Source organism: Fukomys damarensis, unplaced genomic scaffold (genome assembly GCF_012274545.1).
Source record: "Fukomys damarensis isolate Sample0158 unplaced genomic scaffold, DMR_v1.0_HiC HiC_scaffold_34, whole genome shotgun sequence".
NCBI classification, from domain to species: Eukaryota; Metazoa; Chordata; class Mammalia; order Rodentia; family Bathyergidae; genus Fukomys; species Fukomys damarensis.
Genome location: NW_022900946.1, coordinates 13,069,471 through 13,096,876, shown reverse-complemented (window position 1 = coordinate 13,096,876; position 27,406 = coordinate 13,069,471). Strand labels below are relative to the sequence as shown.

The 27,406-nt window shown below is 41.5% G+C and overlaps 1 protein-coding gene and 2 long non-coding RNA genes across 6 annotated transcripts in view; 2 read left to right on the top strand and 1 right to left on the bottom strand.

Annotated features, from left to right (window-relative positions):
- The first annotated feature begins 57 nt into the window (after positions 1–57).
- Positions 58–6,353, top strand: LOC104852395. Its single transcript, XR_004515190.1, has 3 exons — positions 58–203; positions 3,055–3,141; positions 6,318–6,353. It is a non-coding gene; the product is annotated as an uncharacterized LOC104852395 (long non-coding RNA).
- The window catches only part of Zc3h7a (zinc finger CCCH-type containing 7A), a 35,687-nt gene continuing 13,614 nt past the window's right edge, over positions 5,334–27,406 (bottom strand). For 3 of the 4 annotated variants that reach the window (XM_010610004.3, XM_019205368.2, XM_010610005.3), the window contains exons 4-23: positions 26,556–26,753; positions 24,990–25,148; positions 24,684–24,764; positions 24,536–24,574; positions 23,552–23,585; positions 23,068–23,351; positions 20,844–21,048; positions 19,512–19,576; positions 18,795–18,981; positions 17,900–18,061; positions 16,934–17,130; positions 16,289–16,386; positions 15,516–15,697; positions 14,773–14,849; positions 14,027–14,160; positions 13,532–13,637; positions 10,993–11,101; positions 9,173–9,306; positions 7,648–7,811; positions 5,334–6,220 (exon numbers count right to left, since the gene is read on the bottom strand). In XM_010610004.3, coding sequence (XP_010608306.1) covers positions 6,031–6,220; positions 7,648–7,811; positions 9,173–9,306; positions 10,993–11,101; positions 13,532–13,637; positions 14,027–14,160; positions 14,773–14,849; positions 15,516–15,697; positions 16,289–16,386; positions 16,934–17,130; positions 17,900–18,061; positions 18,795–18,981; positions 19,512–19,576; positions 20,844–21,048; positions 23,068–23,351; positions 23,552–23,585; positions 24,536–24,574; positions 24,684–24,764; positions 24,990–25,148; positions 26,556–26,753 — 2,805 coding nt within the window. In that variant the 3' untranslated portion in view covers positions 5,334–6,030. The remainder of the gene's footprint in view (positions 6,221–7,647; positions 7,812–9,172; positions 9,307–10,992; positions 11,102–13,531; positions 13,638–14,026; positions 14,161–14,772; positions 14,850–15,515; positions 15,698–16,288; positions 16,387–16,933; positions 17,131–17,899; positions 18,062–18,794; positions 18,982–19,511; positions 19,577–20,843; positions 21,049–23,067; positions 23,352–23,551; positions 23,586–24,535; positions 24,575–24,683; positions 24,765–24,989; positions 25,149–26,555; positions 26,754–27,406) is intronic. The other variant, XM_033758479.1, reaches the window with a different exon arrangement.
- Positions 6,372–7,947, top strand: LOC117284115. Its single transcript, XR_004515191.1, has 2 exons — positions 6,372–6,407; positions 7,252–7,947. It is a non-coding gene; the product is annotated as an uncharacterized LOC117284115 (long non-coding RNA).

Sequence of the window (27,406 nt, the reverse complement as noted above, 5' to 3'; positions counted from 1 at the left end):
GAGCATGGAGTGTGCGCAGACACCGACTCCGCCTGAGGCCACGCCCCCAGAAAGCCACGCCCCCGACCCACAGATCCTGCGCGAACGCCCGCACCGCGTGCAGCCCCGTCATCTTCCTCCGGGTCCCGCCTCCCCTCCACGGAGTCTGCGCAGGCGCCGCCCTTGACCTTCGGAAAAGCTTGGTTCTGAGGTCATTCCAGCAGGTACACGTGGGATCGTTGTCGCACCTGGAGTCCAGGTTGCCCAGATGTTTTTTTAGGGGTTATGTCGGTAATGGCAGTCGGGTCCATTGCTCTCACTACATACTTTGGAGGACTAGGTGCTGGTTTTCGGAAGGAAGAAAAAAAGTGCAGAAGCAGAAGGGCCCAAGAACCCGGGAGTGAGACCGTCCAGATTTCAGCTTTCACTCCTCGGGCTGCACATCTGTAAAAGGGCGATAGCATTACGGGCCTCCGGATTAAATGAGGCGGTTCATGGAATTTGCCAGGCCCATAATAAGTGCTCCATAAACCTTGCTGTGGTGACCATTTCCCTTCCGAACAGTGCAGTGAGGAAGGTCCGTTCTGCTGCACTTGCTCACTTTAGAAGGGAAAACCAAGGCTTGGCGAACTCACTTGACTGAAGTTGCAAAGCTAGCAGCTGAGAAATTCAGACAAAGGCTGGCCGTCCCGGCTAAGAAGTCAACTGCAGCAGCCCACACTGCAGCCACAAGGTTTCGATTGCTCTTTTCCTGGATCCATGTCAAAGCTACAGTAGTTGCTCTTTAGGAAGTAAGGGCCGTTAGTCCAGCGGGAGAATCTCAGGCTCCTGGGGATGTTATGGGCAGAGTGTTCTCTAAAAGGTGTTTTGAGTACCATTCCTAAAAGGTAAACACAGTACTAGGGGGTGTTCAGTGTTGTGTCCTCTGGCTCTAAATGTTAAATCCTTTCTAAGTATGATTTGTGATTAAAAAGGTGAATGAAGTTGGTGTGGGATGACATGTGATTTGACATTAGTCAGGAATTGTTTCCAACAGGAAGAACACCTGTGTACCCTGGTAAGTGAACGCAGCTGCAGGAACCTCGGGTTAAGATTTGGCCTCGGCTGGGGATTTAGTGGTGCTGTCGTCTGCCTTGCAAGGGCAAGGTCCCGAGTTCACTCCCTGGCACAAAAATAAATAGATAAATAAATTGGCCACCAACATCAATAATTACAAACAGAACTGGATTAGAGTCAGGAGGATGGGAAATGTGAAAACAGCCTGAGCAATTTAGCAAGACCTGTCTCAAAACAAAAACGAATAAGGGTTGGGGATGTAGCTCAGCAGTCTCAGCTCAATCTCCAGTACAAAAAAAAGACCAACCCCCAAACTAAAAACCCTACTAGCAGAGCAAATACACCTTAAGGGAATTACACCACACACTGTTATGAAAAAAAAGGCACAGTTGAGATCCAGAGGTTAAGGTGAGAACTCACCTGCCACAGGTGAGCTGTGTGACTCCCACCCACATCTTGTCACCCTTGTCTGGTTCTGTTTCCACAGATGTAAAATGGGCTCTTGCTAGGTACCTGGCTAGCTGTGCTCAGTGTACCAACCAATTAAGGCCCAGCATCAAGGCCCAACATGTCCATGGCTCATTCACACCTGCCATTTTGCCATTTACTGTATCCTATATCTTTTTTCTTTTGTTTTTTTTTTTTTTTTTTTTGGTTTTTTGAGGGTCTCACTATGTACTTGAGACTGACCTGGGACTCACTATGTAGCCCAGGCTGGTCTCGAACTCACAGTGATCCTCCTGCGTCAGCCTCCTGAGTGCTGGGATTACAGGCATGCACCACCATGCCCACTTCTTTTAAGTTTTCTTAAGAGACTTTTAGGGCCAGGGATTTAACTCAGTCGCCCGGGGATATATCTTTTTCCTTTACTGTCTTCTTTTTAAATTGATTATCTAGCATACCATTAATTCCTTTTATGATTTTTAATATCTGTATACTTAGCAGTTGCTTTGGGGATTAAAGTGTACATTTTTTCAGAATGTGCTTCAGATTTATACCAAATTTCCAGTAAGTTATAGAAACTGCCCCAGTACACCTCCAGTTCCTCCTCCATGTTTTTGTACTCTTACTTACCCTACTTTGTTACAAACTGAACCATACAGTGTTATATGATTCTTACATAATCCTGTCTTTAAAAACCTTGAGAGAATATATTGTGGGTGGGGTTTATTAACGTTCTGATTTATCCTTTCTAGTTCTTCTGATTTCTTTATGTAGATTTGGGTTGTGTGGTACTGTCACAGAAACAAACACGGTCACGTCAGCAGTTCTCACTCGTGGGTTGCCAGAACAGAACCTCCCCTGTACGGTCACAAGACAGGCGACATCTGCTCAGGTCTTTATAAGGTTCAAAGTACTTTTGCTGTCCCGTTTATCTCAGACCCACAATCCCTTGTGGGATAAGGCAGGGGATTCTGAGGTGGCAGCGAGGATCCAGCCTGGATTAACAGAAGGGTGTGCTCTGTCCTCTGAGCACCTGAAGCCATTGCTCCTCAAAGGTTAGGTCAGCCTTATCTTATCCTGACCAACCTGAATCTGAGCTTTCATGGCCACGTTTTATAGCACGATCAAATAGTGCTCATTTTAAACTTACATTTTTTATGTGGTGCTGGGGATCAAAGCCAGGGCTTTGAGTGGCTAGGCGTGTACTCTGTCAATGAGCTGTAGCTCCAGCTTTATTTAGGTACTAGGGATTGAACTCAGAGCTGCCTTTGCACTGAGGTATGTCCCCAGCCCTATTTAAGTTTTCATTTTGAAACGAGGTGTTGCTAAATTGCCTAGGCTAGACTTGCTATCCTCCTGCCTCAGTTTACCCGAGTACAGGAGGATTATAGGCATTCACCACATCCAGCTGTTCATTTAATTTTTAAAGCTTCCAAGTATTTACTTAAAAGAAGTGCAACGTAGCATGGTCCAAGATAGCAGCTAACATAGGAGGGAGGCCCAGCCTTCAGCCTGGGTGCTTGAGATAATAGTGTCCATTATTTTGTATCGTGACCCTGGAATGGGCTTTTACAGGTTGGCGTTCATCCCTTACAGAAGATATTCACAAGAAGCCTGGATTCTCATCTCCCCAGCCCACTACAGCCTGCGCCAAGTGTCTGGGTAATATGCTTTTGGTCAGTCTTTCAACTGATTCCAGTCTCTGGAACTAAATCAAAAGAACATCAAGGACTTTATGCAAAGGGTCCTCATGTGGTACACAACCCAGGAAGGGTATGGAGAGGGGGGACAATACTCTGTCTACCAATCACAGGGTTCCCATGATGGATTCACTTGCAACCTCTACATCCTTTTTCAGGTAGATGGGCAGCTCACGACAGCCAGCAAAAATGTAGACACAAAAACTTGCAAATGTGTATATCCATGTATCCAAAAAGTAGAAACAATGCAAATAGCAGCTTATGAATGGACAAACAGAATGTGATTTGTCCAGACAATGGAATATTATTCAGCCATGAAAACCGATGACATATGGATAGATGCTAAGACACTTCAAATACTATGCTAAGGGAAAAAATGAACCTCCAAACAGTACACTATAGGAAAGCAAGCAGGTCATAAAAGGACATAGTTGTATGATTCCACTTACATGACATGCAGGAAAATTCGTAGAAACAGTAATGGTTTCCTACAGCTTGAGAGACAGGGTTGTGGGTAGATCTGGGAAATGGTGGTTCAGGGTTTCCTAGATAATGAAAATATTCTAGAATTGATTATGGTAATTATAACAACATTGTGAGTATACTAAAAACCATTAAGTTGCACACTTAGTAATGGTTAAGGTTAGCCAGATGTGGTAGCACACACCTGTAAGCCCAGCATTTGGGAGGCTGTAATTGGAGGATTACAAATGAAAGGCCAGCCTACACTATATACAAAACCCTATGTCTCAAAAAAACAAAAGTGACTTATGTTACATAAATTGAATCTCAAAAAAATAATTTTCCCATCCAGGGCATGGTGGAACATGCTTGTAACCTCAGTACTTGGGAGGCTTAGGCAGGAAGACTGCTGTGAGTTCAGGGCCAGCTTTGGGTATATATTGAGTTCAAGGCCAGCCTGACCTTTAGAGAGAGACCCTGCACCAAGACAAACAAACATGTCCTGGGCAAGGGATTTAGCTCAGTGGTGCCACCGCCTGCCTCACAGGCACAAGGTCCTGAGTTCAATCCCTGGTACCAAAAAGCAAAAACAAAAAACAATCGTGTTCCATTAAAAAAAACATGTCCAAATAGACACATCAGTTATTCCTGTGTCCTCTTATTTTCAGTATGGGATTGGAGTTTAGCTCTGATTCTCTTCCTTTCCTGTGTTCCCTCTCACCACCTCCTGTGCCCAGTGAGCCATTCACTTGTAGGATATGGGTGTGACAGCAATGTAGAATAATTAACTTTACTTTCTACTGCTGAGACCAAAGCTGTAGCAGGCAGGGTGGTTCGTTGCAAACCAGAGCATGAAACTGGCTGACTTAGGCAGAAATGGAATTTACTGAAAGGATGATTCAGAGCACAAAGAATTGCTGAGAAGGTGGAAAGTCAAGGCACAGAAAATGTAGAGGGAGTTTGTGGGGAGGGGACACCTTGGGTGGGTGCTGTCGCTCACGTAGTATGCATGGCAAAGAATAACCGGTCTTGAAGGCCTTTCCACATGCAGAGAAAAAGACTTCTGACTCAGCCACTGGTTCTGCTAAGTGCTCTACTTCTCACATCTCAGACCTGCAACATGCCCAGCATCCCACTCGCTCTTAGTTGTCCTGAGGAAGTAAGTCTGCCTGAAGGTCAAGGGCTTGCTGCCTCACAGCCCAGCAGATCCTATCCTCCAAGTCCCTTAGCTGACACGAATCACCACTTTTCTCCCTGGCTCACTGGTCCCAGCCCTCCCATGTCTTTGTCCTGCTTGATCTCTTTCGAGCACAAGGACCTGAGTTCAATCCCCTGTGTGTGGGGGTGGGAGGAGAGACGGGGGCTCCAAGGTGTGGAGCTGAACAGGGTGGGTGGATTCCCACAGCCCCGGGGGTCTAACCGCACCCTTTTCCTCCCTGCTAATCTAAGTCCTTTGGGTGAGATGGAGAGGAGCCTTACGTGCTTCTGTGTCAGCCCATATAGGAAGCCTCTTACTCGGGCGAAATCCTGAGGTGGGGACAAAGGGAAAGCTGCTTTCAGTTTGCATTTGTTGCTCATTGCTTAAGTGAAATTATTTTTTTATGAATCAACTTGTGATTTTAGCACCTAATCCCAACAATTCACAGAGAAAGGACCACACCAAAAAATGAAAGGCATCTATCTATATATAAAATCTTTTATTACAGGCATTATTGGTCCAGACACTACACGATACCGACAGTACAAGTTTAATCTTTCAAAATCATCATCGAAACAGCAAAAAGACCAAGAAATAAAATTTGAATCAATTGATTTTTCAAAATATTCTCAATGCACATTATCTCAGTTCCCTTATTACAGTGAAACATACAAATACAGAAAAATACCCCACTTAACATATACTAGTGTTAAATGGTTATTTGGCTTAAAATCTGAGTTAAGAAAATCCTTTTTAGCAACCTACATACAGATAAGTAGCAAACTTTATTATATTAAATTCGTTCCACTAGATCACATAAAGATTTCCACCCATCACGTATTCTGACCCCAGTACAAGTGTTTATTCTCTTATCGTCATGGTTCTTACGGAAGGACCAACTCAAAGAGCCGCCCTAGATAGAACCTTATTCTTTTCCCCAACACTTCATCCAGAAGTCTGTTCAACAGATGGCAACCGGGCAGCAGTCACTTCGCCATTTGAGGCCAACGGCTCCGTGAGAGCCTGGCCAGACCTGCTAACCAGCCTGTTTTCCTACCTACCGGGTGCTGCTCAGGAGGAACGATATACGCCAATACTAGCAGAAAGCCTGCAGCTCCTCTGCTGTGTGCCTCAGAACACTTGCAGTTTTTCTGGTCAATGCTCTGATTGGGTTACATAAAAGCCAGCATATTAGTTTAAGTCTTTAAACAAAAAACTATATTTTCCAAAGTCATTATCATTTGGGGCAATTAAGTGATCTTTCCGTGCTTTGCTGAGCTTCATTTTTAGGGCATTTCTTCTTTCTTCCCATTCGTGGAGCTCAGCATTCCCATGTGCAAATTTACAGCTGCTTCCTTCAGTGCAGGTTCCATTCACATACCTGTGGGGAGACAGTGGTGTGGTAAAGTCACTTATAAAAACTGTGCTGTGATTCTTGAGAATATTACTAGCTTTGTGAACATAACTTTTATCTAAAGCCAGGCGTGGTGGCGCAGCCTGTAATCCCAGCACTCAGGAGGCTGAGGCAGGAGGATCGCTGTGAGTTGGAGACCAGCATGGGCTACACGGTGAGTTCCAGGTCATTCTCAACTACATAGTGAGACCCTGTCTCAAAAGAAAAACCAACCTCCCCCGCCAAAAATACCCAAAACTTTTATCTAAAAATGGTTTGTTTGTTTGTTTGTTTGGTGTAAACCCAGACCTCACTACTACTAAGCACATGTTCTATCACTGAGCTATGCTCCAGGCCATTAGGAATCTTTTTTTTTTTTTTTTTTTTTTTTTTTTTTAACACAGTGTCTCGCTATGTAGCTCAGGTTAGCCTTGAACTTGCAGTGGTCCTCCTGCCCCAGCTTTCTAAGTGCTGGGATAACAGGTGAGTGTGGGAATCTTAAGCCTCTAAAATGAATATTTTATAGGCATGACACTGACAAGAGAGGAATCAGGACTTTAAACTATTTAAATGTATTCACTGCAAAGTACTGACCGGGCCTGGGGGAAGTTCGGCGTAGGGCATTTGCCTGGTATACATGAAGCCCTGGGTTCAGTCTATAATGCCACAGAAAAGAAAAAAAAAAAAAGTACTGACTGGTGGGGAAAAAGAGACTGCAGTCATTAATAATGTAGCAGAAAGACATCAAAAGTGACAATAAGTAAAAAAAATGTCTTCAATGGTTTTAAGAATCCGTGGCTCAGGGGCCAGGGATTTAGCTAAGTCGCACCATGCCTGCCTCGCAAGTGCAAGGTCCTGAGTTCGATCCCCGGTACCGAATTCATGGCTCTAAATTTGAAATGAAATGTAAATATTTATGAAATGAAAACTAATTCCAAATTATCCAGTTTTCATTTAAATATTTTCCAAGAAAAGGAGAGTATTACTAAGCTGTTATCTTCCTTTGATATGAGTTCTAGATTTCCCCACGAAATACAACATGAAAACCGTCTCAAATTGGACGCATATCAATATCGCACAAAGGGTTACAGAATCACAGTTGAGGACGCAAAGATCATGAGGGCAAAACCGAATGAAGATACGTCTTTCTCTGTTCAGGTACCTCGACACAGGTGAAGCCAGTCTCAGAAGGCCACTAAGTCTAGTCTCGCAACCCCAGAAGGGTGAAGAGCTATTCACTGAGCAGCTAAACACGTTGCAGCAACAACCATGTGTCCTGCCAGGGTCTGTCAGGGCCCAGACCCACAAGGAGACTCTACCACAACAGATGTCCTCCGACTACTGATGTGGGGCCTGTGCGAGTTATCACAGATCAGCAGTTTTCATGCAGAAAAACGTACTACAAACCTACGTACCTCTCACAAATACTGAAATATCCTGTTGGGAAGCGGTGTTGCCAGCAGTACTGGTCGTCTTCGGTGTGGAAAACCTTCTCCTTGTGCTTCTCTGAAGAGATGTGGCCCTGCCACTGCTTCTCACTGTTACAGTTCTTCCCGCACATCCAGCAGTGAAAATCCACCTGTGTGTGGCGCAGATGTGGCCCGTCAGTGGTGGTGTGAGCGCCCTGTCACTGTGAGGGCACCTGAAGGTCCAGATGCCACCGGCTCTGAGAACCAGACTCTCTCTGTTCTCAGGGAGCCAGGCAAGGACATAAAGTGAAAAGTAAGATCAAGGAAAGGACCACGGTGTGGGGGAAAATGCTGACACACAGCCCCCCAGGGGCGGGGCGCGAATCCGCCCAGGCATCCAGGAATTCACCCATGCGCAGGCCACAGGAGCTGGTGTCGAGACAAGGATGTTTATGGGGAGGGCAGGAAGCAGGTTCAAGTAAGGACTCCGGGAATAACAAACCCCAAGAGGAACAAGAGGGAGGGTGTGAAAGGGCAAGACAGCGGCCATTCCATGTGATGTTCCTGAACTGAGCCCCAAATCTGGGCCAGGCAGCCAGAGAGTAAAGCAGCACAAATCACAGCAGCTAAACCCTGGAAGTGGCCTGTACGTCCACCAATACATGAGTGGAGAAAAGGAAGACACTGTATTGACGCACTGGAATGCAACTCTGCCATGAAGGATAAACCTGGGTCGTTTGTAGGGAAAGGGATGCACCTTAAAGTGATAATGTTATGGGAAATAAATAAGATACACAAGCTTAAATATAACATAGCTTCTCTTACGAGAAACAAAATATAGACAAAGAGCAAAATAAAAGGAAATAGGGAAGTAGATCTTCTACAAAAGGGGAGGGGAGGGAAAAGGGGAAGTCAGATGTGTTATGTACATGTACCAACTCCCTGTGAGAAATGTAATCACTGTGTACTGCAAATATGTTCAAATAGAAACTGAAAACAAATCACCAGAACCTCCCCCCAAAGAAACAAGTAGCAGAATGACACACACACTTCTGTACGTTAACAAAAAAAAATACGGGAAGATCACAACTTTGAACCCAACCCGGACAATTTAGCAACTTAATAAGACCCTGTCTCAAAAAAAAAAAAAAAGAAAAAAAATTTTAAAAAGGACGGTGGGTAGGGGGCTGACAGCACACACTTCCTAAGTCCTTGTGGCCCATTACTCAGGTAAGTGTCATATACTCCTTACACTTCACTCACCATCGTGACAGGAGACGCCAGTCTGCCCAGGGTCCCAGGTTGGCAAGGACGACCCAGGCCTGGGACTCACAGTTGAGAAGGGTTCAAGGCAAGGATGTTTGGGCATGAGAAGATGAAAGCTCATGCAGAAAACCACCCAAGAGAAAAGAGGTCAACCCCAAGAGAGGCAGGCAGCGGGTGACAGAGCTAGGGTTGGGAGAACAGGAAAGGAAAGCCTCCCACTCATGGCTCCAAGCAAAGGAAAGGAAAACTGGCCAGAGGTACTTACAGTCACTTCGGCATAATCTGTTGGCATGTGAATTTGTTTTCCGTTTTCCTTGTTTGACTGAATGGCTATGTCATCATTTTTTTCATTTTTTTGACTTTTTAGCCAAAGTTCATAAAATTGTTCCATATCTTGTACTAAAGAAAAATGAATTACTGTCAGCAGCAGTAATGAAACGCCACTCGGACACAGGCCTAGTCATGCACGTGTTCTGTATCAAGTACGGTACATTTTCAAAACAAATAAAAGGGGGCTGAGGCACGGGCAGTCAGTTCAGTCAGAGGAGCAGGTAAACCCTTACAGAAGAACCAATTTCAGGGCGGTTAGACATAAATATTAGTTTTCAGTATTGACGCCTCCCTGTGTGGGTGTTTAAAACTCAGAAAGCGTCAGAAGGGAACTGCCCCAGAAGCCCCAGCGCTGTCTTCCTGTCACACTGTTACACACTCATTGTCTGTGCCATGACCACACAAGGCTGCTCATATGGCTTGGGGGCTTGGAGCTGCTACACACTGTCCGCAGTGTTCACTGAGAGAGATGGGAAGCAAACTATTCCTGGGGCGAGACTCTGATGTGACGGGAGCCTACCCATCCATCCAGCCTCAGCCCTAGGGAACCAAGATGCTGGGTGCAATTACAGAAATATCACTGGGACCAGGTCCTGGGCGGGGACTGCCAGTTGCTCCCTATGGTGAGAGCAGGTATGTTCTGCGTTACTGCCAGTGCTAAACCTAGGGTTTTCCAACCTTAGTACTGGTGACATGTGGACCAGATGGCTGTTTGCTGCTGGCAGCTGTCCTAAACATCGTGATGTTCAGCAACATCCCTGAACTCTTCCCACTAGAAGCCAGTAGGACACTGCTCCAAGTCATGACCATGAAAATGTTTCCAGACATTGACAGATGTCCACCAGAGGAAGGAGGCTGTGTGACAACATCTGTCCCTAGCTGAGAACCACTGTGCGAAAAACTGGTAATGAAGATTTGGCCAAAACTTGATCTTGTCATCCTGAAGGCTTCTAACAATAGATCATCAGGCTGCGAGCAAAGATAAACTAGAAATTCTTCTTCCTTAAGACCAGGAGTAGCAGGTTCTCGTAAACAAGGAGATCCTCAGGAGGACCCAGTCTATGTCCTTATACCAAGAAAGACAGCTTGAGGGAGTCCCTTCCACAAAAGTCACTGGGCAGAGGAAACCCTTACATCTGGTTGATCCCTACAATCTGGAGATGGCAGTGGTACTCATATATTTCCATTAGTTTATTTAAGACTAAAGAACAATCATCCTTGCAGTAAAACGTTTTATGATCAAAAGTAAAAGGTGGTCTGAGGCACATTTCAAAGGCTCCATGATATACTTGAAACTTGACCAAGACAAACATTTTCTCCTTGGGCCTCAGGATCTGGCCTTGTCCTACAAGTAAGGACTCCCTTAAGATACCTTCCCTCTACATCACGTTGATCACAGGCTAACTCATCACAACAGAAGACAAACATTTGCCTTAAAAATTCAACGCAAACTGAACTTCCCGAGATCATTTTTCAGGAACACACACACCTAGTGCATTGAAGGATGCAGACCTATATATTAACGCTGAAGTCCAGCCTAACCAAAAACACATGAGAAGTCAGATTCCACTCCACCTAGGCTGTGGTCACACTTCCTAGCCACTGCCACCAACACAGTGATGAAACAGGTTGTAACTGTGTAGAATGCATACTGCTTTCTTTGTCCACAGGTACTCGGCATATTTATATAGAGAAAGGAACTTTCAGGGCAGCCGGCCTTTTCAGATGTCAAGGAAACAGAACACAGTAACTCACTTCCATTGTCCTTCATGTAAGTCCACACTTCTCGTTCCTCAGGACTGTGAGCAAAGGAACAGTTCCCAACATACTGACATTTTTTCCCAGAGGCAATATGGTTGCACAGCTGTTTTTTTAAGAAAAGAAAGTAAATATGCTTTAAGTCAGAGCATACTTAGTAAAACCAGCTTTTACATTTAAGCAACATTATCAGTGCTAATGCTTAGCAACAAAATGTAACAATAAGACTAATTTCTTCTATACAAAGTGACTGCAAGCCCAAAATATTTGGATATGTGGGCTATTAATAAACATTTCTATCACAAACATTTCCAAAGAAAGTAAAATATGTAGAATTAAGAGTATAGAGCATTTTCTTACAAGAAATATTGACAAGCTCACATTCAGAACACTGAATTCTTGGGATGAAAACCTCTGGCCCTCTCCATCTGACGGCTCCTGCTCTCCCCAGGTAAAGTCACGCGACACCCACCCCATCGTCACTTGGGAAGCAGTGAAGAAGCTGCAGTCTGCTCAGGTTACAGAATAGCACCAGGACGTTTCAACTAACTCTGGTCAGAATCCACCACATAGCCATTCTCTGAAGACAATTATTACACTAACCAGGGCACGGAGCTACAGAGCTTTCAAATAATACCTCTTCCTCTGGTAATCTGCATGTTTATTTAACAAAAGAAATAGGGTGATACTGGTGAGAAAATAAAATAGCAATTCTCAGAAGACCACAGACCTCCCTCAGCATCATGACTATCCAGAAACAAGAAAACCACCTTTACCAATAGAGCTCACCTAAAGCAGCATCAGTCTTTTCTGTCTTTACAGCAAAAATCCCAGTGCAACTAATTATTAGCTCATCACGCTGTGTATTCCAAAAGGAGCTGGCCCTATATCCTACTTAGGTATTTGACATTAAATGCTCAGCATCTGTTTTTGCACAACCCTAAAAGCAGTCCACCCTCATTGCTGCACATTTCCTCTCTTGGACCAACGGCAGCGACCCCGCCCTGAAAATCATCGGCGCGAAGCCAACAACCAATGAAACAGTCCTGTCACTCACGTTTTTGTGTTCTTTTCCCATGCAAATCCCACAGGTACTCAGCTGTATTACTAAGGAAACATTTACCAAAATCTTTCAACACTCAAAGATAAGGAGCAAGAAGTATAAAGAAGGTGGGGCACTGCGTTGGCCTTCTTCAGGCTACCTTTGCACGTAATCATCTCTGTGATCCAATTATCCCCTTTTACAGATGAGCAAACTGAGGCCAAGTAACTCAACCAAGGCCCTGTGCCGACTCTGAAACCCATTCTCTTCCTAGCTCACCACACTTTCCACATGCAATATTATTTCTTCCTCCAGAGAAAGGGCCCTTAGCAACACGGAGTATGGTAGTGGGAAAAAGAGGAAATAAACTACTGTAGCACTGCATAATATTAGCACGTTACATAGTATACATAGAACAGCACGTTACAGATTAAAGAATCATCCTTAATGCAAGGCAGCTGCCTCATGAACTAGACTCCTCGCTTTAACCAAGCCCTAGACACATACATTGTCTCCCTTACCTTTTAAAGTGCAAGATATCATGCTTCTAGTGAAACTCTTTCCCTTTCCTACAAAACCCAGACCAAAGCTGAGACTAACACCGCTTTGGAAAGACACAAACACACCACCATCTTACAAGGACTGACCTGATCTGTTGGCCTGTTTCACAAAACTGCAAGGTACTCTGGGTGATGACACACGCACTGACCTCCTCAACCCTTCCTGGCAATCAGAGGGCAGCCTCGTTTACAAGGGAATTCTGCACCCACTGCCCCACTGGCCCACTGCCCTGGCCAAAAGGTTTTCTGCACCATCCTTCCGTGTGAGCAGCCAAGTTTATTGCCTTTCAGTGGTCTGTTTGTCCCTGTCTCTCCGATAGCACAGAAAAATACCTCTACACCTTCTCCAGACCCTTTCTCTTATGAAGGGGAAAGCCAGAGCCACATGAAGGAAATATTATCCTAACTCTGAGCTGGTCTTGTATTTCCATCCTAAGGGGTTTTGAAGAACACGCACGTCTGGCCATGAGCACTGTTTTCTGAGTTACTTTTAGAAAGTCCTATGATGTTGAGGATCTCGTAGCTCACTCAGAGCGTTTGCAAACAAGAATCAGGTAAGAGAAAGAGCACCGAGAACTTTCATAACACAGAAGGCCTTGGGTTTGATATTAAACCTGAGGAATCAAAAATAAATGAAATTCTCATTCCCTCCCAAAGGTAATTCACTTGAAAAATAAGTTAAATTATGCCCATACATTTTCTTAATTTCATTATCTGTTTATCCAAGTAATTCATAAAATTCTAATAAGTATGAAAACTGTTACGGAATCATACACATACTAAAGGGAAGGAAAACATAAAAGAGGAACCATTAAAAGTTATTATTACTGATGAGCATTATTTAAAGGGCTTCAATTTCAATGTGAATTACTATTACTTTCTAATGATTTGAAAGGCCTAATTTAAAAAATTGGCTTAAAGATTACGTATGTACATCAAACTGTAAAGGCATTTGTTTCTTTGTGGGGAGAGGACGGATGTTCATCCACTTCATACGTTCAAGAGACATCACTCTCATCGCACGACGATCTTTGGTCCACCTAAGAAAAATGGAGTTCAGAAAAAACAGAGATACCGGCAGAAGGCAAAATAGAAAAGGAAAGGTACAAAGTCTGTACCTGTAGGGCCAGAGAGTTTTTTCCTTCAACACTTCTAAAAGAAACGCCTTTAGATTCTATAATTTCATTTCCTGTTGACATTTTCAAACATTCCCTATAAATCCTAAACAAACTGATAAATATAGGAAAAACACTGTTTATGAATTCTGAACCACTAAATCCTAAAAATCTCTTCCCTTTTATTTTGTAATTATACCTGAATTATCTACTTTTCTCTCTTCAAAGCCTAATCTTTTTCCTTGTTTGATCGTATACCTATGAAATAGATAATTACAAGGTAGGCATTGTTTCCACGTACACATAATACTTACGAATGCCTTGCTTTTGCACTGCAATATTTTCTGTTTTGGTCTGGTTCGATGACTTGACCATTTTTCAGACACTGAGCACACACAAATTTTATCTTCATATTAAGAAATCCAGGCATTATTTGATTGCCAAGCACCTTAAACAATTAAAAGGCCAATTGCAACACCAAACACCAAAATATTAAATCACCCATTTTATCTTCACAATAGTATACAATTTCCTGTTTTCGCCTGGCTCAATGACTTGATCATTATATTTTGCACTGATAATTAAATCTCCAACTCACCCCTCCCTCATATGCAGAATATGACAAAAGCAGATTATAGATACTAACCTTCAATTTACAAAAGCCAGCTTTGGAACTGATGACTGAACTGTTTTTTGAGGGAACATGGGGGAAGAAAAATGGGCCAAGAAGTGCCCAGGTGGGAAGCAAAACTGCAAATATAGTCTCTCTCTCTCTCTTTTATACCAAGAATCCTCAAAGCCCAAAGCATCAACTGTTTTGCCAGTTAAGCTAAATGAGAAGACAGTACCTTATCTTATACTGCGGACAGATATTATGGGTTGCCCACTTTCTTTATGATGATAAACTAAAATGCAAATTATTTTTTCACATAAGAATTATTCAACTGCAGAAACACTTAAGCAACTGAACTGTAAGTATAAACTGCATCTGCCATTAACCGACATCCTTTAGACAATTCCAGGAAGACGTCTAGGGCAGAAAGCACACAAGAGAAAATACCTGAGCTCCTGGTACATTTGCCTCCAAATTTTGCCAGTACCGTTTAGATTCTTGAGCGATAGCATCATGTGAAATACCTGGGAAACATACAAGGCTTCCTTTAAGTTCTAAACATAACAGTAGTCCACTGATCCGGGGACAGTCAGGTGTGGAGAACCCTCTCAGCCCCCAATTATTGCCAGGCAGCCTGAGCCATCACCAAGGAAGACTATCACATTATGCTTTTTTTGGTGTTTTGAGTCAAGGTCTCACTATGCAATTCAGGCTGGTCTTAAACTCACTACGTAGCTCAGACTGCCCTCGAACTCACGGCAATCCTCCCACCTCAGTCTCCAGAGTGCTGGGATTACAGGCGTGACACCATGCCTGGCACACTATGCTTTCTCAAAATGGAATTGACAGATACATTTCTCTGTGCCTTCTGAGAGACAACCCCTGCCCAAATCCATACTGCATGAACTTGTATCAACAATTTTTTTTTGCTGCAATATATATATTTTAATTTAATGTGATTCAACAGTAATACACCATAAATTCTTATTTTGGTGTATCAACAATTAATTACATGAGACCATGCAAATACAGGCCAACTCTGAAGACAGGAAGTGACCACTGAGTTGAAAGCTCAGGACAAAACCAAGAACTGCCTCATGTGGCTGATGAGAGGGTGGGTGTCCAAATCAGGGTCCCATCACCCTGGCTGTTCTGGGAGAGACACAGTGCTCAGGGTCACACAGACCTACCTGTTTCATTCTGCATTATCCAGACTTTCAGTTCCACAAGACTGTGGGCATAAAAACACTCATCTTCCCTTAAACACCCATAGCGAACTTCATGTCGACACAAATCAAGCTGACACTGACCATGAAAAGAACGTATTTTGGAATATTTTACTGATGTCTCTCGCAAAATGTGGACAAGGCACCTAAGATGAAACAGAGCAACATTTTAATATTGTTCTGCCATAGTTTTAAAAAAATACTCACATAAACATACACACACAAAGCCAAGTTCAAGACCCAATCCATTTTAAATCTTCACCAGAAAAAAAAAAAAAATCTTTACCAGAAAAACTAGATCATCGCATGCAATTACTGGGCCAAGAGGATGGACAATTATATTTTAAATAACAACTAAAAAATTAAATCCATGTCATGAAAAGCTGTAAGTCAATAATGCTTTTCTGTATTAAATTTACCAATTCATGACTTAATTCCCAGCCAAATCAATTAAAAAACATTTTAGAAGTTATATTCTTGAAAACAACAGAAGCTGGGCATGGTAGTGCATGCCTGCGGTCCCAACTCTAGAGAGGCTAAGGCAGGAGGATCGCTGTGAGTTCAAGGGCAGCATGGGCTACATATTGAGTCCTAGGCCAGCCTGATAATGAGATCTTGTCAGAAAAAAAGAAAGAAAGAGAATAGCAGAAGAGGTGGAGGGAAAGTCTGGGCAGATACTGTCTCTGGTTTATTTAGATCTAATTTGTCACTAGAAAAATTAGAAGCCACCAACTTACTTATTGTCTTCAAACTCATGCTTTGTAACTGGGTGAGAACAAGCAGTAGAATCTTTATTTCTTTTACTAATCATTCTAGGTTTATGATCAAAACATCTCTGGAATGAGAAAGAAGAATGATTATTAGAGAAACAAATACAAAGTCTGACTTTTTTTTTTTTTGGTACCAGTGATTGAACTTAGGATCTTGTGCTTGTGAGGTAGGCACGGTGTCACTGAATAAATCCCCAGCCCTGAAGTCTGAATTTTGTACACAGGATATGGCCTTAGTCTCAATCTCTACAAAGATATATTTTATACTTGTACCAACTAATATTCAACATGACGGCTTGCTATTTATTGTCTTCCTGACAATAGTAATAGCTATTGTTCACCAAGTGAAGGCTTTATCATACAGCAAGATCGGCTGAGTACTTTAAAAATACTACAGGGCTTACAAGAACTATCACCATTTTTTTTTTTTTTTTTTTTTTTTTTTTTTTTAAAAAAACAAGGTAGGCCACTGAACCACGGAGCTAAATCCTCGGCCCACCATTTTTTTTTTAGCCCTGGGCCTTGCTCGTGCTAGGCAAGCACTCTGTTACCGAACCACACCCCCAGCTCTACCAGTAATTATAAAGCAGAAAATAAGATGCAGACAAGCACCTCACAAAGGAATATAAATTCTCCAAGATGCTCTTGGAGAAGTTTGAACACAGTAAGGTTGATTGTCCCGTTGCCACCAAAGAAAGCCTCACGACTGAATGCTCCTTTCCTTTCCAGCGTCCAGACATCTATCTCTTCCTGGCAATAAGCAAACGTGCAGTGGCCTGAATATCTACATTCCTCCTCTGCAGCAACATCTAGAAAGACGGGGCGTGAGAGAGATTTAACCAACAGCAAGTTTTCTCGAGGCCAATGAAAAATAATCACACTTACATGTTTAAATTTTTAAAGAGTTCGTAAACAGCATCAAGTTATGATTATACTATTCAGGGATGGGACTGAGTCAGCTTAAATGGGTTTATTACAGACAGGGGAAAATGCCTCAGTACTCTTACATTCCATCTAAGATTTAAAAATCATTTTAGGGCTACTCAAAGCTCATTTAGATGAAGTGCTACGACAAAAACAAAAGTGCTAAGTTCTTGTAAAAGTGTGTTAAACAGCAGCATATTCAAAGCCTTAATTCAGGGTTTTCATATTGTATAGACAAAATTTAAAGTTTGAGAGTTTTCTGTTTAAAACCTGGTCAAAGTCCTATTTCTGTAAACAACGATAAAATAACACACGAGATGTTAAAAGACAGCCAGGCATGGTGATGCAAACTTAGAATCTCAGGATTTTGGAGGCACAAGGATCTAAGTTTAAGCCCAGTCTGGGCAACTCAGCAACTTAGAGAGACTCTGTCTAAAAAAAAAAAAGGGGCTGGAGCATAGTTCAGTGTTTGAAGACTTTGAATTCAGCCCCGTATTAAACAAAATAAATAAAGTTTAAAGAGAAAAAATACTAATGTCTTAATCCAAGGAAACTGCTATTTTTAGTAAGTCAGTACTGAAGCCTATATAATAAATGCAGCAAATAGTTTATTACATAGGTAATATGTATCAATTATGTAATTAAAATATATACCTTTACATATATAATATGGCCCTTCATAATTTGTTTTTGTTGGTCTTGGACGTATTTTTTTCCATGATTTATCTTCAACATTCTTTATCCTACCAATTAAAATATCCTTCTTACATTTATGATCTATAGTTGCCTGGTAAGTGAAATCCATTAATTTAGGGCCTGAAAAAGATGTAAAGAGGTTTGCTATTATGCACAAAAAATAACATTTCACGTCATAGGTAACTCAGAGACAGGCGAGCACTAATTACCACATCCCCCAAAACTCATCGTATTTTGAATAGGCAAATTTTAAAAATTTTATGCTATTTGTTAGGCGACATAAAGTTCTATTCGACATCAGTCTTGCCAAAACATATCCTTATTTAACTATTAGGGAAATAATCTGGCTAAAAACTCAGATGACTTACAAAAGTAAAATGAACAGGCAACATCCTGAACTATTTTTGGGCCAGGCTGCAGCTTGATTCTAGAATCTCAAATAAGGAGAACTAAGAAAGAAAATAAAGTTGGGTCCAGATCAGAATAAAGTGTTTATATCTCTTGATTTTCAAGAGAAAGTACTTTAATTTTCATAAAAACTGAACCACATATTGGTCTGATAATTCTTGTTTTGAAAATTTGAAAATTACTCTATTTGAAAATTATCAAGTTCTTAAACAAATACTAGTTGCAGTAAGTTTCCAAGATAAGGTAAATATCTGACTCCATATCATCCTAGAAATAAAATTATATCAAATAAGGGCAGTAACTTATTCTATCAAACCCCAAATGCCCCAAGTCAGTAAATGTTGCTTCTTTAGAATTCAAATTTTTTTTTATATCCAATTATAAGCTCCTACCAACTTCAGCATCCAACTTAGTTTAATATTCTGCCTCACTGTTTGGTCCTCACCTGATTTTACAAAACAGATCTGGCATGCCTGTCTTAATTCATGGGTTCCTTCAAGGGGATGTCTTGGAGTAACTGAGGAAGATGGTTTAGTAATTGTACTTCCAAAAAAGTTTCCAAAGTCATTTCTAGGCTGACTTGAAATTCCCAGGAAACCATCAGAAGTAAACAAACTACTCGGTCCATTCATCTGCAAGAAAAATAAGGAAAACAAAAAAACAAAAAAACAAACAAACAAAAGAAAAACAGGCAACAAATTTTATACTACCACTTATGAAGGCAACTGAATTTATCTGGAGAGTAAAATGAAGGTGGTAATGTTCTATCCTTAACATTCTCCTATATTCAAAACTGTTTCTTCTTGTATTTTCATTTCTAGGCCCCCTTATTTTGATCCTCTATGAGCTGTGAAAAGTCACATGAACTGTTCTGCTTCAATGGCACACATATCTTACATGCCCTGGTTTATATTTCCTTGATTTACGCCGTGCTAAAGCCTCTTACACTATTTGTGACAGTGATTAATTTGCTATGACAGATCCAGTCTCAAATGCAGAGCATTTATTACTGGATGTTCCAGGAGAATCACACAATACTATTTCCCACAGCACATATAAAATTTAAGGGAGACTCATATTCATTCAAATAATTCAGTTACTTAAGTACAAGGCCTATGTTCAATTTAAGCAATGTATTTACAAAAGAGGAAGTGGCACTTACAAGTAAAAGGGAAGAATTACTGTTGTTAAGCGTTGTTCCCTCTCTAGAAGTTGAGGTGGACAGATCTAAAATAATAAAAAAACTTCAACAGACCTTTTCACTCTAATCATGTAATAAGAACATCAGGGCTCAGCAGCTTACTGGCTATGGCTTCCCCGCCTTCGTTTCCCGTCCCAACTCCTAGAAGCGTTCTTGCTCATTACACTCAAGGAGTTTTTTCTTCCTTCTAGAAACCAAGGGCGTAATAACCCTTTCTTAGTCAAACAAATTTAAATAAGAACCTCTTTTCACAGGCAGGGCCCTCAAAATAGGAAAAGAGGCTCCTTTTGAAGACACGAAGTGGAACGCAGCATAATGTTAAAAAATCAACCAGGCTGACGTGCTTTCTTTTCTAAGTCTACCATGTGATCATCTCCTCTCTGCCTTTCTGTCTCGTGCATATCTTCGTTTTTCGAGCTGTAAATCTTTAAATCATGTTAACGATGTCTCGGAAAAATACAAAGATCTTTTTTATCATTATTGTTTATGTATTAAACTTTGAGTTACAGAAATATGAGTCAGACTGAAACCTCAGCACTCATACAATGAAGGCATTAGGCCCAGCGTACAGAGCTCAACAAATGAAGTATCTAACACAATTACATAATACCCTAAATAGGTCTAATTGCTACTATTCTAAACACAGATTGAAATTAGTCTTTTCGCCAGGCGTGGTGGCACATGCCTATAATCCCAGCACTTGGGAATCTGAGGCAGGAGGATCCCTGTGGGCTCGAGACAGCCTGGGCTACACAGTGAGTTCCAGGTCAGTCTCAACTACACAGTGAGACCCTGTCTCAAAAAACCAAAAAGAAAAAAGAAATTAGTGTTTTCCCAGTAAAAGACCACCATGAGTCTCAGACCCATTAAGATGGGATAGACCTTTCTTTTTTTTCTTTTCTTTTTTCTTTGGTACTGGGGATTGAACTCGGGTCCTTGCGCTTGCAAGGCAGGCCACCGAACCGCTGCGCTAAATCCCCAGCCCTGGATAGACCTTTCTTAAGGAATACATTCAAGTCATTTTACCCCAAAACAATGAGCATCCACCTTATAAACCATTCTATATAAAAACCAGGGCCACATACAGTGGCACATACAGTGCCTGTGCTGCTTGCTATAAAAACGGTAGTTAAGTCAAAGGGAATCCAAAACTGAAGGTTCAGTCTTTATATTTTTAGCTGCAATGAAAATAATTCAAGTACCTAGACCTAGAGTTAATTAAATAATTACCAGACATGAGTTTTCATTTTTAGAAAGTTAACCAGATGTTCACAATTTAGGCTAGATTCTTACCTCGTTTGGGTTCACTCATTGAAAATGAATTTAAAGAAGAACAAAAATCTTCTAAAGATGAGGTCAAAGGTGGATACAGCTCTGCAAAGGAGTGTGGAGGAGCATACCTCGCACCAATGGGCAAGGTTCCAAGCAGAGACGCTGAGAAGGGCAGGCCGGCAGCAACACTGGATGTCGGGAGGGGCCCTCGAACTAGAGCTGATGGCTGGAGAAGAAGAGATTGGGTCCAAATTCACGAAATCCTGTCATAACTGTAGCTGAACTGCTTCTGACACCAGCATATAAAAATAAATTACTATACTGTGTGATCATATAATAATGCCTAAACCAAAACCAGGATTTACAGAGGGCTGGGGATGTAGTCAGCGGCACAGCGCCTGCCTGACAAGTGTGAGGTCCTAAATTCGATTGCTGGTACCAATAAACAAAAGCAAATCAAGATTCATAGGGCTGTAGGTATAGATCAGTGGTGGAGCACTTGCCCAGCATACATGAGGTCCTGAGTTCAATTCCTTTTACTGCAAAAAAGAAAATAAAGTAAAAAAATCAAGATTCACTAGAAGTTTTAATCCCAGAACTCTAGAAGGCTGAGATCGGAGGATTGCAAGTTTGAGCCCAGCCTGAGGAGCACAGCAATTTAGTCAGACTGAATCTTAAAATAAAAAGTAGGATGGAGATGTAGCTCAGTGCGAAGGTCTTGAGTTCAATCCTTAAAACTACAAAAATTAAAATTAAATTAATTTGAATTTTAGCTATGGAAATTATGCTTTTGGTTCAAAAACAAGCATTTGGCAAAATTTTGTTTTTGTTTGCAAACTCTGCGTCTGGTGACAAATGTGACCAAGACCATCTTTCCTGCACCACATAACCATATTTTCCAGAATTGTGGAACAAATTAAGTTTGTGAACTGAGGTACACATGTACTTTTTCCACACCTAAATTTTTGAAAAGAGTTGAGGTAGGTACAGGGCTCAGTGGTTCTGCCACCTGCCTTGCAAGTGCAAGGACCTGAGTTCGATCCTGGGTACCAAAAAAAAAAAAAAAAAAGGAATTGCAAAGCAGGGCGGGCAGGAGCAGGTGTAATTCAGAACTGGAACCCATGTTTCTGAAGTATGAACTTTCCACTCCCAAGAACAAACAGGGCCCTGATTTCCCTTCCCTTCATGATTCACATGTGACTCGTGAGCCTTCCAAGAGCCTTCCACCATCATGAACCATCTGTTAGATCTGTACAATGACTCAGATCTGCCCTACTGTGACTGCCACTGTACAGGGGACACTGGAGTACCCCAACAGGTACAGTACCCTGCCCAAGACCACAGGATCATAAGAATCAAAGCCAGACTGTTGGCCCTTTACACTTCTGCCCTCAGTGAACTCCACATGGATGTCACCTACTTCTCACACCCTGGAAGCCAGCACCGCATCTCCCCCTCGCATCTCATCAAAGTGTGGTGCTGCAGCGGCTCCTGCTATTGTAATATACGCTATGGAGGGTTCAGAAAACTCTCTAGAAAGGGTCAGACACAGAATAATTTGGCGCCATAGGCCACATGCTCTGTTGCACGTAAAAAGAATGGTTGTGGCTGCGTTGGTTCCATTACACTTTATCAACACTGGTATGAGTCTCATATAATTTTCATATATCATAAAACAGTCTTTGTTACTCCAACCATTTAAAAATGTACAAAAAATCCTTAGTCTGTGGGTCATACAAAAACCAGTGGTGGGCCAAAGATGGCCAGGGGGCCACGTATGGACCTCTGCTTTATAGTCTATGGTCAGTGGAGACTGTCCTTAAACAAAAAGAAGCTCCAGGAAAAAGGAATTTTCCCTTAAATGCCAAATGCCTACTCCTTATCACAATGTTATGTTTATCCTGTCCTTCAAGAAAAGCTGGCTAATTACTAGATCACATTATTTCAAAATGACCAAATTAACCAGGTGTGGTGGAACACACCTGTAATCCCAGCACTAGAGGCTGAAGCAGGAGGACCACGAGTTCAAGGCCAGCCTGGGCCACATCATGAGACATGACCCTGTCTCAAGGAAAGAAAAGCAATCTACCCAGGTCCTAACAAAGAGGGACAAAGTAATTTCCAAGGTGAGAAATTCAAATTTCAGCCTGTACAAATACTGAAAGGGGCTGAGAGGTTGTACTTCAATTGAAAAACAAAAACAAAAGCTCTGCCTTCAAAAGAAAAGCAAAACTTTGAAACTCACCATGACAGTGTCATTAGTTTCGGGTGCAGAATCAAGGAGGTCATCTATTTCATCTCCAAGGACCATATCTCCATCATCTAGAAAAGCTTCCGGCATTGTGAAGGGGATCTTCCCTCCGTTTGCCAACACTGTGGATGGCAGAGCACTCTCTTCCACTTGCAGAGGCAAAATAGAAGGTAAGGGCACAGCAGGAGCTGAGGCCAGCTCGCCTCCGACATCGTGAGAGAAACCGGACGTAGGCAAAGAGGTAACAGGAAGCGCTTCTTGCCTTGGAGCTAATAAATCTGTAACACAGATGGAAACGTTCCCGCTCGCTCTCACTGTATTTACACAATACTAGGGCTATCATCCAACAGAGAACGTGAAACGCTAGGTGAAAATATGAAAGCGACCACGTTGTTCAGCCATCTTATGTGACAACACTGTACACTATACAGTCTAAAACTGAAACTTTTCAGTGTGAAGACAATAAGTAAAAACATACCTGGTTCAATATCTTCCACAGAATAGTTCACAGCCTAGAAATTAAACCAACAATGAGTCATGTTTTCAGAATTCTAAATTAAAAAGCAGTCTACAAAACTCACTGTAAGAGACCAAAGCAGAGTTACATAGTAATTTGACTCTCTTCCAATTAAGATACCAACAATAAAAGGAATATTCAAACCTTGTAACATATGCTTGACAAGCAGCGGGCATGTGTGTGTGTGTGTGTGTGTGAAGGATCTCACTAATTTGCCCAGGTTGATCTCAAACTAGTAATCTTTTTTTTTGGTACCGGGGATTGAACTCAGGTCCTTCCACTTGCAAGGCAGGCCACTGAACTGCTGAGCTAAATCCCCGGCCCGAAAGTAGTAATCTTAAGTGACCTACCTTCCTGAGTAACTGGGACCATAGGCATGTACCTACCAATGCACCCAGCTACCACTACCTATTTCCCGTGGACCAGAGTTTTTCTTTATTTTGGTGCTGGGGATTGAACTCGGGTCTTTGCGCTTATGAGGCAGGCAGCAGAATCACTGAGACAAATCCCAGTCCTGGGCCAGTTTTTCAAAGGATATTCAGCAAAATACCAGGGATTGACCTACCCTGCTCACTGTGGTCATTAGCATCCTAACAATGCTCAAAGAAGACCTAGCTTAAAATGAAAAATTAAATTAAAAAATTAAATAAATGAAAAAGTAATTGTTTTTTGTCCTAATGTCTCCCAAAATTTATATTTGGCTCTGCACCATGATTTTCAGATCCAACTGAGAATCTATTCACAACCTGTAAAATGTTCCATTTGACTTCAGAGAAATGCTCATTAATATCAAAGTATATTACTCGAGTTGTTTTTTTAAAGTGACAGTAGGCTATGGATAATTATGTTTGGGGAATAAGGGGCACACACTAAAAATATGAAAAGCAAAATTGCTAAGGCTTCTGCCCCTTTTAAGTACAAATCCCACATATATAATAATTTTACCTTGGTAGTCCCATCCCCAGGAACTGATTTCAGTGAGTGCTGAAATAAAATAAAGATACTGACTTAAAAAAAAAAAAAAAAAAAAACAGAACTGACTTCTAGTTATAAAACAATATCAAAATACCTTATCAAGAGAACTCTGGCTTACCTCAGCTCTAACATATGCTTTCCTTATCTTAAATCCCAATTTCTGAGCTAGCTCTTGAGTTAGTTTTATTACATGTTCATCCTGAAAAAAGTCAACACACTGGATTAATGAAGGATAATTTTTTTTAACTGCTCAAAACAGGCAAAGCAGCTGTGACATTTCCTGCCCAGACACTTGTTTTATTAGCTACTGCAGGTTGAAGGCTGCCGACCTGCTGGGGAAAATGTAACTCTTTACATGCCATTTCTCCACATGGAGCAATAAAATGCCTATCATGTAAACAAATGAACTGAAACAAATTCATACCTGAGGCACTGCTAAGGAGCACTTTGCTACAGCATCATAAGCCTCTCTGTATCTTCCTAAATCGCTCAAAGCCTTAGATTTCCGATAGAGAGCTTTGCAGTTACTGGCATTTAAAGTGAGAACAGTATTGCAGTCTTCTAAAACTTTATCATGAAAACCCTAATGCATGAGACCAAAGAAGTAAATTAGCAATCACACGGTTCATTCCTCTTAATCCCCGGCCCCACATGGTTCATTTCTTGTACTGCCAACTTCTAAGTGGAAACAACTTTAAGACTTCATCTTATTACCTTCCACTTAAAGTTGGCAGTGTAATGAGAAAAAATATCACAAATATCTTATGTATGTTACCACCCTGATCAGATACATGTTAATGTCTGGCCATTACTGGGTCTCCAAGAAATAAAGCTGTCTGGACTTGGCCAATACCCCCGGTGTCGTTCACCGTCCTAGTCCCCTTCCTTCTATAGTTACCCATATTTGGAATACATTAAAATGTCCTATACATGGCTACAGGTAATGAGGATATAATGTATAATGTCAAGAAAGCTAGAGACTGGGAGTTTGGATGATTTAACCACAAGAAATGATAAATGTTTGAGGAAATAGATGTAATTACTCGGATTCTGCATTATTCAAAGTGTACGTAGGTATCCAGGCACTACATGTACCCCATAAATATGTACAATATTGATGGGTCAATTACAAAAAGAAGTAGTAATATGGAACGGTACTCCCATCTAGCTAAATGATAAGGAATACTTATTAAAAACAACTAAGTCGCCGGGTGTGGTGGCGCACGCCTGTTATCTCAGCACTCGGGAGGCTGAGGCAGGAGGATTGCTGTGAGTTCGAGACCAGCCTGGGCTACATAGTGAGTTCCAGGTCAGTCTCAACTACATAGTGAGACCCTGTCTCAAAAAGTAAAATAAAATAAAAATAAAAACAAGTCATCGATGAATGCACATTAAGAACTAGACAACTACTTATCCTAAATCTAAGGTCAAATTTGATTGAGTATCCATAGTGAAAATGATAAGAACACCCAAACACTGCTTTTTAAACTTCAAAATGTGAAAAGCTTATGCTTATTACTGTTTTGCACATTTTAAAAAATCCCTAACAGGGCTACCTGAGCCCTAAGAAGAAAGATATCACTACAAATAGCTGCTAGATGACTGATGTGTAAACATCTCTATCTACTTGGCTGACTTTTTCACAGTGGGCACCACTTCCAAAAGTCACTCTCAAATGGGAATTTTCAAGGACAAGTAACTAAGAAACAAGAGACTTTTTTTTTTTGGTACCAGTGATCGAACTCGGGACCTTGTGCTTGTGAGGCAAGAGGTTAGCACCACTGAGCTAAATCCCCGGCCCAGAAACAAAGTGCTTCTCAAGTCTTTGAAGATTTACCAAATGCTGATTTTCTGAAAGGCTCAGCATACACTAAAAGCAGTTAATATGCTGTTCTTAAAGATTAAAATTAGGAAAATAACTTTTTATTAATGTACTACATCACTGAAGAAAATTTCCCCTAGAAACATTCTTTTAAAAATCACAACTCACCATATTAGAATAGCAGGACATACGATTTATATGTAGTTTTTCAATGATTTCTTTAGGAATTAAAATTTCTTCAGACTTCGCATAATCAGCTATATTTAAAGCTTCGGTGTACTGGCTTATCGAGCTATTCCAATCATGTTCCCGATAAACATCATTTCCTTCGTTAAAAAGGTTTCTCACAAGAGCCTGCAAATATACCTAAACAGAGAAAGTTACCTCTTGGAGAACAAGGTAAGGCATGGATAAATGTCAGTCAGTGATCACACCCAAAACTTCAGAGAACACCAACTGACAAACCGGCAGCACTGCTGCAAGGGACCGCACGAGCCCGAGCCAGTCACTGCCGCCTGCGCGAAGGACTTCATGTCGCTTGCTTTTGCAAGCGAAATGTTACTTTGCTCCTGAAGAAAATCCCACAAAAGCACTTTGTAAATACTTGCTCACATCTCCACTTCTATGCCTAGGATAATAAACAGCACACAGAAGCCATCAGCCTCAGGCTTTGGCTAGTACTGTGTTCCTCGAAGGCAGTAATAAGAAATATTTCCAGCGGTTTGCTTCGTGCACCCTCACACACTGCAGAGCACGGGGGCGTCTCAGCGTGCGTGTGTGTGCCTGTATACGTAAATTCTCTACTGATTTCTAGGTGAAAACACAGTATTCTTTCTTATTCGCGTGTCTTTACCAGGGAGGCTGAACTTTTCCACACTTTTATGAATCATTTATTTATATTTGTTCTTTTTAAACTGTTTGCATGGGTCTTTACTGATTTATGGGATGTACACATATTCTTTTGGTAAGTACAACAGTTTTTAATTTTCCTTCATGATTTCTATCATTATTTTAATATC